Source organism: Chiloscyllium plagiosum, chromosome 23, assembly GCF_004010195.1.
Source record: "Chiloscyllium plagiosum isolate BGI_BamShark_2017 chromosome 23, ASM401019v2, whole genome shotgun sequence".
NCBI classification, from domain to species: Eukaryota; Metazoa; Chordata; class Chondrichthyes; order Orectolobiformes; family Hemiscylliidae; genus Chiloscyllium; species Chiloscyllium plagiosum.
In genome coordinates this window covers 13794981-13807116 of record NC_057732.1, presented here as the reverse complement: position 1 = coordinate 13807116, position 12136 = coordinate 13794981, and the positions used below count along the sequence as shown (strand labels likewise).

General features: G+C 40.0%; 1 protein-coding gene across 4 annotated transcripts in view; it reads right to left on the bottom strand.

Moving 5' to 3' along the window:
- The window catches only part of LOC122561635 (anoctamin-2-like), a 243713-nt gene that overhangs the window by 211581 nt on the left and 19996 nt on the right, over positions 1-12136 (bottom strand). For all 4 annotated transcript variants that reach the window (XM_043713575.1, XM_043713573.1, XM_043713574.1 and 1 more), the window contains one exon: positions 9367-9465. In XM_043713575.1, coding sequence (XP_043569510.1) covers positions 9367-9465 — 99 coding nt within the window. The remainder of the gene's footprint in view (positions 1-9366; positions 9466-12136) is intronic.

Genomic DNA, 12136 nt, shown 5'->3' with positions numbered 1-12136 from the left:
CAGAGAAACCATTCATTCTGCAGGTACCTATCCTGCCAGTAAATTTTGGAGATGTTCTCGAACCCTGCATCAACATCAGAGATATTGATACATGCTGATAGGTTCCATTCAGGGGATAGTTAGGGACTTTTCTTTCTGGTTTAATAAGGCCTTTGTTTTCATTTATAGAATATGGGTGCAGCAGCATTTACTGTCCACTCCCTAGGTGCCCTTAAGGTAGTGGTGATCACCTCCTTGAACTGCTGCAGGCCAGGTGACAAATAGAACTCAACTTAAAGTATTAAAAAAGACCTCATGCTCAGATTTTTGTTCCAATCATTTTACCTAAGGTTATCCTCCAAATATTTTATATTAATCTGTCTCTACAATGCTTCTGTCTCAATAATGTCCTATAAATCTGTTTCTACATAAACCAATGAACAGACTGAAACCCCAGCCCAAGGCAGTGGAAAGTGAATATGTGGAAAGGGATGTCCAGCATTGTTGCAAGGTCAATGACTTTCTTAACTCTGCCAGGCTACATACCACCACCTTCTCTCTGGTGCTTCACATTCATGTGCCAGCACTCATTCTAACTCTGCTACTGCACACACAATTCTTCAAGGCCAATGGACTACAGCCCACAGCACTGCATGTATCGTGTCTACTCAAGGGCTCTCTTCCCTGTCATCATCTCAAACTACTAATGCTTCCTGCTCTCAGCACTTCTGACTCACTCAAGTTGAAACTCTCCTCCTCCTGTCATAAACTAATTGCCATTTTACCTACATCCATCATAACTAATCCCTCTCTTTGTCACATCGCAGGAAAGACTGATTCAACACAGACTGATGACTCAATAGTGTCCTGGCTGACCTACTTGTAATCACTGACTACATACACTTGACATGCAGGACTGACTGGGGCCAATTCATGAGGTGTAATTGGACGATCCCATTGATGGATTGTGTTGATAAGGTGCTACCTATTTGGAGAAGAGCAATTTCTTCACTTAGAGAATTTGGATCTTTCAAATTCTCTACCAGAGGAGGCTATGAAATTGGAGTCATGTAATATTTCAAGGCTAAGATTGACAGATTCCTGAACAATGGGGAAGTAAAGGGTTCTAAGGAACAGGAAGTGAAGTTAAAGCCAAGATCAGACAACTTATGATCTTAGTGAATGGCAGAGCAGAATGAAGGGCCATATGGTCTACTACTGCTCCTATTTCTAATATAATTATCTTAAATAAGACCAAACAAAAATAGAAACAGGAGTAGGCAGTGCAGCCTCAAGCTTACTCTCCTATTCAATGGGATCATGGCTGATCTGACATTCTTCACATCCAGTTCCCCACTCATTCACTCACTCATAACTCTTGATTCCTGAACTGATCAAGAATCTGTCTACCTCAGCATTAGATACACACAAGGACTCTGCCCCCATTGCTCTCTGTTCCAAAGACTCAAACCTCTGTATAAAGAAATTCTTCCTTATCGCAGTCTTACATTGGAGCCCTTTTATTCTGAGACAGTGCCTAGACTTTTCCATGAGGGGAAACATCCTTCAGCATTTATCCTATCGAGCCCCTTAAGAAGTCTTTATATTTCAATCAGACCACTTTTCATTCTTCTAAACTTCAGTGAGTAGCGTCCCAATCTTTTTAATATTCCTTCATGAGACAAACCCTTTTTACGAGGATCATCCTGGTGAACTACCTTTGAACTAATTCCAATGTTATTCTGTCTTTCCTTAAATAAGGGGAACCAAAGCTGCTCACAGTACTCCAGATGTGGTCTCGGCAACACCTTGTACAGTTACAGTAAGACTTCCCTGCTCTTGTAGGCCAACCAACGTGAAGAACGCCCAACATTCCATTCACTTTCCTGATTGCCTGCTGCACCAATCTGCTAGGTTTTGTGCACAAGTTCCCCCACGTCCTTTTATGTTGTAGTTTTCTGCTATTTTTCTCCATTTAAGTAATATTCTGATCATTTGTTCTCCTTTCCAAAATAAACAGCTTTCCATTTTCCCACAATATACTCCATTTGCCAACTTCTTGCCCATTCACTTAACCTATTAACAACTGTTTGAATTTCTTCCACAACCTGTCTTCCCATCTATTTTAGTGTTATCTGCAAATTTGGCTTTAATACATTCATTTCTTTCCTCTAAGTCATTAATATATATCTTAACAGTGCCCCGCACTGATTTATCTGATAACCCGCTGGGCAAGGGTTACCTACCTGAAAAGTAACACCTTAACCTCACTCACTGTTTCCTGACCATGAGCTAATTCTCTATCCATGAAGAAATACTACCTCCAATACCATGGGTTCTTGTGACTTAACCTTTTGTGAGGTACCTTGTTGAATGCCTTCTGCAAGTTTAAATACAACACATCTATTGATTTCCCTCTGTCAACATTGGTTAAGTCTTGCTCAAAAACCTCTTCCCTTTCATGAAGCCTCTGCTTGATTAGATGACAATTTTCCAAATGTTCTGCTATTACTTCCTTAATAACTGACTCCAGTACATTTTCAACAAGCAAATGTTAGGTTAATTGCTTTACAGTTACCTGCTTTTTTGAATAGAAGACGGAATTTTTGAAAGTTGATAACCAATTCATCCACTATCTCTGTAGCTATTTATTTTAGGATTCTAGACAGGGGTCTTAACAGCCTTTAGTCCTGTTATTTTGTCTCCTACTTCCTTCGTGATGGAGGATGGCACTTAATTTGCCTCCCATATTCTTTAGTATTAATGGAATGGAATCTTAAGTCCTTCAATAGCTATCACTGTAGCTGATGAAGCTTACTGTGGCTGTTAGCTACAATGGCTAGCACTGTCACTTAAAGAATCAAATTGAAACATAACAATTATTTTAGGTGGCAAAACTTTCAAAAGGTATTTTGAGGGAGTTTAAAATTTTGAGGTTAATTTAAGTTTAATCCTTTCACAAATGTGGTGCTGAAACCTGCAAGCGATATGCAACACAGCAAGGTAATTTTCCAGTGGATTCTGGGAACAGATTTCTGGTTCAGCCTAGAGATAATCACCCATGAGAGTTGACCTACATCTTTATTACACAAATTGCCTCAAGCTGCTTAAGGGTCTACCGACATGATCCAATAATAAATAAATCGCCAGCTCAGGATTCGAACTGCAACTCCAACTGAGACATTTCACCTGAATTGAAAAGTTCTTGTTTGTTGCTGCTTTTATGCCTTCGCATATTGAAAATTTATGTTCACTCATAGGGATCAGAATAAGTACACTTCTTTAATGCTAACCAAGAAGTGGTTTTTGTTTAAACAGGGTTTTCCTGAACCCAAGTGTCCCACAAATATTCCTCAAGGGATCCTTTACAGTTTTCTGGTGGTTTGAAAATTTCATCAAATACTGAGAATTTTAAATTACAGCCTTAGCTTTACATTTAACAACAAGTGTTAACTGTGACAACATCAACACACCCTCTGGGCAATACAAGAACTGCATCTACCATTTGGCATTAAGATATACCAGGCTACGTACCAGCAGAAATTAGATGACTCAGTTGAGGATGCAAAAGGGCACTTGGTATGGCTAATGAGATCCAGATCTATGATGTAGATGGAAAAGATAATGACTACCATCTATATAAAGCCATGGAGGGAACCAGAAAAGCTCAGATAAAGCTAATGCAGACAAATGCATTGTGGAGGTATCAAAATTTCAGTTATTCAGAGTGATGCATATACTTAATGGAGTCAACCTGAATCCTGAAAAAGTCATAACCCTGTCTGAGATGGAAATTCAGAGACAAAAAAAATGCTGAGAAGTCCGCTTGGATTGATCCAGGAGGTGAGTTCTTTCATAACGACATATATCAGACAACACAGCCAAACTATGAAGTTTGATAAAAGGGAGATGACAGTCTATGGTATCATCACTGGACTGTTAATCCAGCAACCCAGACAATACTAAGGGGACCCAGGTTCAAATACTGCCAAGCCAGATAATGGAATTTGAATTCAATAAAAATCCAGAATTAAGAGTCTAATGGTGGCTCTGAATCAATTGTAAGGAAAAGTAAATCTTTCCTTTGTGTGTCCCTTTGATTTGGGTTGTAACTGAATGTTAAATCTCAGTTCCCTGTTTCTGCCCCAACTGAAGAGGTTGGAAGATATTATAACCAGGATGGGACTTCGATGATGTTGGCTGCCTTCCCGGGGCAGCGAGAAATATGGATGCAGTCAACAGACGGAAGGTTGGTTTGGATAATGGTCTAGGCTGTGTTCAGAACTCTCTGTAGTTTCTTATGGTCATGGGCAGAGCAGTTGTCGTACCAAGCCATCTTGCATCCAGATAGAATGCATTCTATGGTGGATCTATAAAACTTGATATGGACCATGCCAAATTTCTTTTGCCTCCTGAGGAAGTAGAAGTGTTGTTGTGCTTTCTAGGCCATTGTTGCATCAACATGGGTGGACCAGGATGGATTCCTAAGAATCATCATTCCTAAGAACTTCATGCTCTCGACCATCTCTACCTCAGCACCACTGACGTAGACAGGGGTGTGCTCTTCACCTTACTTCCTGAAGTCAATGACCAGCTCTTTTGTTTTGCTGACATTGAGTGAGAGAATGTTATTTTGACACCATGCCACCAGGCACCTTATCTCTTTCCTGGATGCTGTCTAGTCATTGTTTGAGTCCCAGCCTACAATGGTGGTTGTCAGCGAGTTCGTTGATGGAGTTAGGCCATACAGTCATGGGTAATTCGGGAGTACAGTAAGGGGCTGAGTACACAGCCTTGTGGGGCACAGTTATTGAGGATTTGTTGTTGCCGATTCTCACTGATCGCAATCTGTGAGTCAGGAAGTTGTGGATTCAGTTGGAGAGGGTGGAGCAGAGACATAGGTCTCAAAGTTTGGAGATTAGTTTGGTTGGAATTATAGTGTTAACAGTGGAGCTGTAGTCAATGAGTAGCGGCCTTACATAGGAATCCTTGTTATCCAGATGATCCCCATGGATCAGTGTAGGACCAGGGAGATGGTGCCTGCCGTGGACCTATTGCAAGGATATGAGCCATGACTAACCTCCCATAGCACTTCATAATTATAGGGGTCAGAGCCAGCAGGCGGTAGTCATTGAGGTATGCTGCATGCGTTTTCTTTGATACAAGGATGATGGTGAAGCAGGTGAGGACTTCAGATGGAAGTAACGAGAGGTTAAAGAAGTCAGTGAATATTCCCACCAGCTAGTCCACACAGGATCTGAGTGCATGACGGGTACTCCACCTGGCTCAGTTGCTTTCTGTTTCATGTGTTTTGGGATTGACTACAGCCTATGATCTTGTGAGCTTCTCCTTGCCAGTGAATTATCTTTGTACTTCAGGGTGTAGAGAGATAAGCTTATGTGTCTTTACATTTACAGTTTCTGGTTGTAGTTTTCAATCTTGTCATGAAGTTGTCAATAGGCTCACCTGACTTCTACCTCAAGCCTTGAAATTCATATCAGTAGGTCCAATGAGTAATCTTTAGCTGGAGTTGTGTTCAATCTTTTTTTAAAATGTGTCTTGGTTTTGGCTGTCAAGTTCAGCTAGCTCCCAAATATTAAATAATCTTAGCCTTTTTCTCTGCCCATGAAAGGATGCAACTGACTCTTTCTTTTTTATTAATGCCTTTTAGAAAGCTATGGAATGTCAGTCTACACTTTTGTTTAAACTTAGAGTTTCCTCCACATCACCAGCTTCCCAGTTGGTGATGTGTTTTACTGATATATTTTATTCATTTTGTGGGATGTGAGCATCACTGGCTGGCCAGCATTTATTGCCCATCTCTAGTTGCCCTTGAGAAGGTGGTGGTGAGCTGCCTTTGTGAATTACTGCAGTTCACCTGCTGTGGGTTGACCTTAGGGAAGGGTTTCCAGGATTTTGACCCAGCAACAGTAAAGGAACAGTGATATATTTCCAAGTCAGGATGATGAGTGGCTTGCAGGGAAACTTGAAGATGGTGTTGTTCCCATGTTACTATGTCCATTTTAATATTACACAATTCTCTCCGTCTGTCACTAACTTTCAATCTAATTCAACATTAAGTTTTATCTCATGCGGCTTCTTTACCCACATACATCTACTGCCATCATGTTATGGCTCTGGTTTCCATTCATTAGAAATAATCACACTCAAAATTGCTGGACCCACATCCAGTGCATTTCTTGCTATTCCTTATGCTACTGCAATGTTTAACTTTTAACTTCATTCTCTCTTTCTACCTTGTTCTTAAGATTCTGTACCTAGGTACTTATAATTAAGATGGTGCCTTGTTTGGTGACATTATACACTTTTCACTGTTGTCCTGTACCCTTGTACTTGAGTACACATGACAAAAAAAAATCAATCAAATGTGGCTAGTGAACTGATAGACCAATGCATTATTACTCAACACCTGGTTCATTGACTCACAAACAATAGATTTTAAATATTCATGAATAACCTGATAATATAACAGATTATTACTTTTTATTAGTTATTACTTTACACATTTTTATTTTATATCTCTAATAGTTTTGCATTCTCCTTAAAATCACAAAGGATATTAATTTAAGGAAGCTCTCTAAGAATACACCCCAAAAATCTAATGAACATCTCATAGATTGAGATGATTCTTTATGCCAACATTCCAGCAAAATGAGAAATCTGCATCCATAATGTTTTTGGTCATCTCTGCTGGCTATCATAAAAGAATCCAATGCAATAATTGAGTGTAGATCCACAATTTCAGCTATCTTCAGCATGCATATTTCCTTTGATTCAAGTGTCTAGGCTCTAATTCCCAAATTACAATGGGCAACTACATTGTATGTTAATAATATGCTCACAGACAGTCAATTTCATGCCATACCGTATCCACTAATATCGTGTCAGGATTACAGAAAAACCCAAACTTATAGTATTACAAAACCTCAATATTACATGTGCTAACATGACAAACTTTCATTTCACAATTCCCAAATAGTCTGACAAAATACCCCTAATACAATACCGCATTACCCATTAACGCAATGCCCAAATTAAAATGTTGCAATTAGTTTCCCACTATTCATAAAGTCATTGAGATGTACAGCATGGAAACAGACCCTTCAGTCCAACCCATCCATGCTGACCAGATATCCCAACCCAATCTAGTCCTACCTGCCAGCACCCGTCCCATATTCCTCCAAACTCTTCCTATTCATATACCCATTCAAATGCCTCTCAAATGGTGCAATTGTACCAGACTCCATCACTTCTTCTGGCAGCTCATTCCATACATGTATCACCTTCTGCGTGAAAAAGTTGCCCCTTAGGTCTCTTTTATATCTTTCCCCTCTCACCTTAAACCTAGTTCTGGACTCCCCCACTCCAGGGAAAAGACTTTGCCTATTTATCCTATCCATGCCCCTCATAATATTGTAAACCTCTGTAAGGTCACCCCTCAGCCTCCAATGCTCCAGGGAAAACAGCCCCAGCCTGTTCAGCCCATAGCTCAAATCCTCCAACCCTAGCAACATCCTTGTAAATCTTTTCTGAACCCTTTCAAGTTTCACAACATCTTTCTGATAGGAAGGAGACCAGAATTGCATGCAATATTCCAACAGTGGCCTAACCAATGTCCTGCAGAGGCGCAACATGACCTCCCAACTCCTGTACTCAATACTCTGACCAATAAAGGAAAGCATACCAAATGCCTTCTTCACTAACCTATCTACCTGAGACTCCACTTTCAAGGAGCTATGAACTTGCACTCCAAGGCCTCCATGTTCACCAACACTCTCTAGGACCTTACCATTAAGTGTATAAGTCCTGCTAAGATTTGCTTTCCCAAAATGCAGAACCTCGCATTTATCTGAATTAAACCCCATCTGCCACTTCTCGGCCCATTGGCCCACCTGATCAAGATCCTGTTGAAATCTAAGGTAATTTTCTTTGCTGTCCACTACATCTCCAATTTTGGTGTCATCTGCAAACTTACTAACTATACCACTTATGCTCGCATTCAAATCATTTATATAAATGACAAAAAGTAGAGGGCCCAGCACCGATCCTTGTGGCACTCCGCTGGTCACAGGCCTCCAGTCTGAAAAACAACTCTCCCTAATAGCATAATTTCTCAACAATATGATCCCAGATGTGGGAATGTCACAATAACACCAGCTTAATGTCCAGTGTTGCAATATTATAAGACAACAATGTCACAATATGCCAATATCACAGCACTTTAATAAATGCATAACAAATATAGCTCGTTACATAACTATATTAATATTTCAAACCATTGTATGAACAATGAACATAATTTAGTTCTCTCAGACAATTAGGGTTCTGAGCTATCCTACTGTTAAGCTAAACAGAGAATACTAAGTATAAATCATTTTTTATTTGGCATGTTGTACCAGCAAAAACATGCACCATCCATCACTTTCAATGTGGAATGAGATCACTATAGATCTTTTTCTCGATCTGTCTTTCCCTTTCAAACAGACAAAAGAAGAGTGGAAAGACAGCTGAGGGTCAGTTGACTCTCAGTGTCAGAGGTATTTCAGTTTTCTAGGAAGTTCCTCATTGAATAACAATAGGGAAATTCTTCTCTTGAAACAACATACCAAAACAAAAACATGTGTGGAATTTACACCTCCTATTGTTAGATATAATCAAAACTCAAAATCTATGGATCCTTAAACTCACAGTCTGAGCTAGAAACCTAACCAACAGAGGTGCAGAAAGATCAGTTAAATCCTGTTGAATGACTACATTCACCAATCATTGTGTAGCAATGGCTTTAAAATTCAAATAATTCTGGGTGGACAAATATCAAATCTTGTTACCACAAGAACCAGGGAGAAGCTAGTCTGTCTGTAAACACATAGACAAAGAATAGGAGCAAAGCCAACAACATTTATGCTTTCAAACTGCAATATTGCAAGGTCATCAAGCTTGTTCTACCAGGATACAAAGTTGACTTGCTCGTAAGGCTAATACGTGACTGCAGTCTGTTTATTTGTCTTCAACTTGTATAAACTGTGCTATCTGTTTTAATTGTACTTTTTCTCAAGAAAGAGAAAGTAAGTTGGTATGTACGTGTGCATATGAAAGTGCATGTGTGTAGGTGAGTGCGTGAGAGTGAGGTAGTATTAAATTATTGGAGTAGAGTTATGAAGAAATGATATTTTTTATTTAAATCCACAAAATCTTTCTGCTGGTTTCTCAAATTGACCATATATTCAGGGCTTACAAAACAGAGTTTATTTTCAGAAAACATCTTGCTATGGACAGTAACAGAAGGGAACAGGAAATTTATTTATCTCTCATTCCTGTTCATACCCTGGCAGCTAACATTAGAGCCTTCAACAGATTAAAACATACCTTTTTGGTCTGAACTTTTATTTTCAGGAATTCCGCCTCCCGACTGAGAACATGCCAAGGAGCGTGTATCCTCACGTAACCAATGCCTTGGGTTTTCATCTGAGAAAGCAATGATAGATTTTATGAATTAATTAAAGGAAATATAATTGTTTACCCTTAACCAGTTAATGTGCTTCTAAATACTACAAACATAAGAAGTCAAGACTGTCAGATCATCATTAAGCTAAGAGTCACAGCTCTCACAAACCGCCCCATCTCCTTACCTCATTAAGTTGCTTCTGAAAATCCATCCTTACAGAATCTTGACTTTCCCATCACAATTTAACACTCCCATATCATAACATGGAATCTCCTCACTTTATTACTCAGCCAACTCAGAAATCACTTTTCATTAATCAAACTGTAGATGCTTAGTGTATTTTATGAATACAAGTTCCATTCTAGAATCGGTTTACAAGTTGGAGCACAATGTAGGACAGTAGAAATCAGCCATTCATCTCAGGTCTTTCAAATTACAACCATGTATGGGATGGCATTCATAAACACAAGCATTTATAAGTCAGTATTCGTAAATCAGGAACCCCTGTAAATATTTCCCTCTGTGTATGACACTTTCTGTACCACATGTCCCCTTATTGTTGGAATATACCCTTGATGAGCTGATAAATCTATATCAATACCACAGAATTGTCATATTCCAGCAAAGTACAAATCCTCAAATTAAAATTGTGACTTTTGTTTCAACAAATTGAGTTGGGAGGTCATGCTGCGGTTGTACAGGACATTGATTAGGCCATTTTTGGAATATTGCATTCAATTCTGGTCTCCCTGCTACAGAAAAGATGTTGTTAAACTTGAAAGGGTTCAGAAAATGTTTCCAAAGATGTTGCCAGGATTGGAGAGTTTGAGCTATAGGGAGAGGCTGAATAGGCTGGAGCTATTTTCCCTGAACTGGCGGAGGCTGAGGGGCGGCCTTATAGAGGTTTATAAAATCATGAGGAGCCCAGATAGGGTGAACAGACAAGGTATTTTCCCTGTTGTGGGAGTCCAGAACTAGAGTGCATATGTTTAAGGAGAGAGAGGAACAGTTTAAAAGGGACCTAAGTGGCAACTTTTTCACACAGAGGGTGGTGCGTGCAATGAACTGCCAGAGGAAGTGGTGGAGGCTGGTACATTTACAACATTTAAAAGGCATCTAATAGGAAATATGGGAGAAATGGTTTAGAAGGATACGGGCCAAATGCAGGCAAATGGGACTAGAATAATTTAGGACATCTGGTCAGCATGGATGAGTTGAACCCAAGGATCTGTTTTTGTGCTGTACATCTCTGTGACTCGAAATCCAATAAACACTCTGATGTACTATGATGGGGAGGAGCCGGTAATGGACTGGGTGGACAAAGTTAAAAATCAGGGTCAAGGTGAGAATGGTGCCAGAAATGCACAGCAGGTCAGGCAGCATCCAATGGGCAGGAAAATCGACATTTCAGGCAGGAGCCCTTCATCTCCTGAATGAATCTGGAAGCCTCGGGAGTGGAGAGATAAATGGGAGGGGGTGGGGCTGGGGAGAAGGTAGCTGGGAATGCAATAGGTGGATGGAGGAAGGGGTAAAGGTGATAGGTCGGAGATGAAGGTGGAGCAGATAGGTGGGAAGGAAGATTGCCAGGTGGGACAGGTCATGAGACAACACCAGGTTATAGTCCAACAGGCTTATTTGAAAGGACTAGCTTTCAGAGTGCTGCTCCTTCATCAGGTAACTAGCAGCACTCTGAAAGCTAGTAATTCCAAATAAACCTGTTGTTGTGTGATTTTTAACTATTACGTACTAAAAATTGACTTGGCTCACCAACCTTAGACTTATGTCCCTAGTCAAAAGATTTATATTTTCAAATTTCCTAAGATATATTGTGACTTGAACATTATCACAAAAAATCCTACAGTACATGTTCTATCCAAAACAAAATTAACATCTTGCAAAATTTCTTCATTAACATTGTGTTACTGCTCATACTAATTAGGGTTATTGACTCCAATATCTATAATTGACACCTTTCCAGTGAAATAATCACAAGTATCGAACAAATTCCCAGCACAAATTACCTCCTATTCATATACCCATCCAAATGCCCCTTAAGTATTACAATTATACCAGCCTCCACTACTTCCTCTGACAGCTCATTCCATACACATACCACCCTCTGTGTGAAAAAGTTGCCCCTTAGGTCTCTTTTATATCTTTCCCCTCTCACCCTAAATCTAAGCCCTCTAGTTCTGGACTCCCCGATTTACCCTATCCATGCCCCTCATAATTTTGAAAACCTCAGCCTCTGATGCTCCAGGGAAAAAAGCCCCAACCTGTTCAGCCTCTCCCTATAGCTCAAATCCTCCAATCCTGGCAACATTCTTGTAAATCTTTTCTGAACCCTTTCAAGTTTCACAACATCTTTCCGATAGGAAGGACACCAGAATTGCACGCAATGTTTCAGCAGTGGCCTAACCAATGTCCTATACAGCCGCAACATGACCTCCCAACTCCTGTACTCAATACTCTGACCAATAAAGGAAAGCATACCATGGAGCTATGAACCTGCACTCCAAGGTCTCTTTGTTCAGCAACACTTTCTAGGACCTTACCATTAAGTGTATAAGTCCTGCTAAGATTTGCTTTCCCAAAATGCAGCACCTCGCATTTATTTGAATTAAACTCCATCTGCCACTTCTCAGCCCATTGGCCTATCTGGTCAAGATCCTGTTGTAATCTGAGATAACC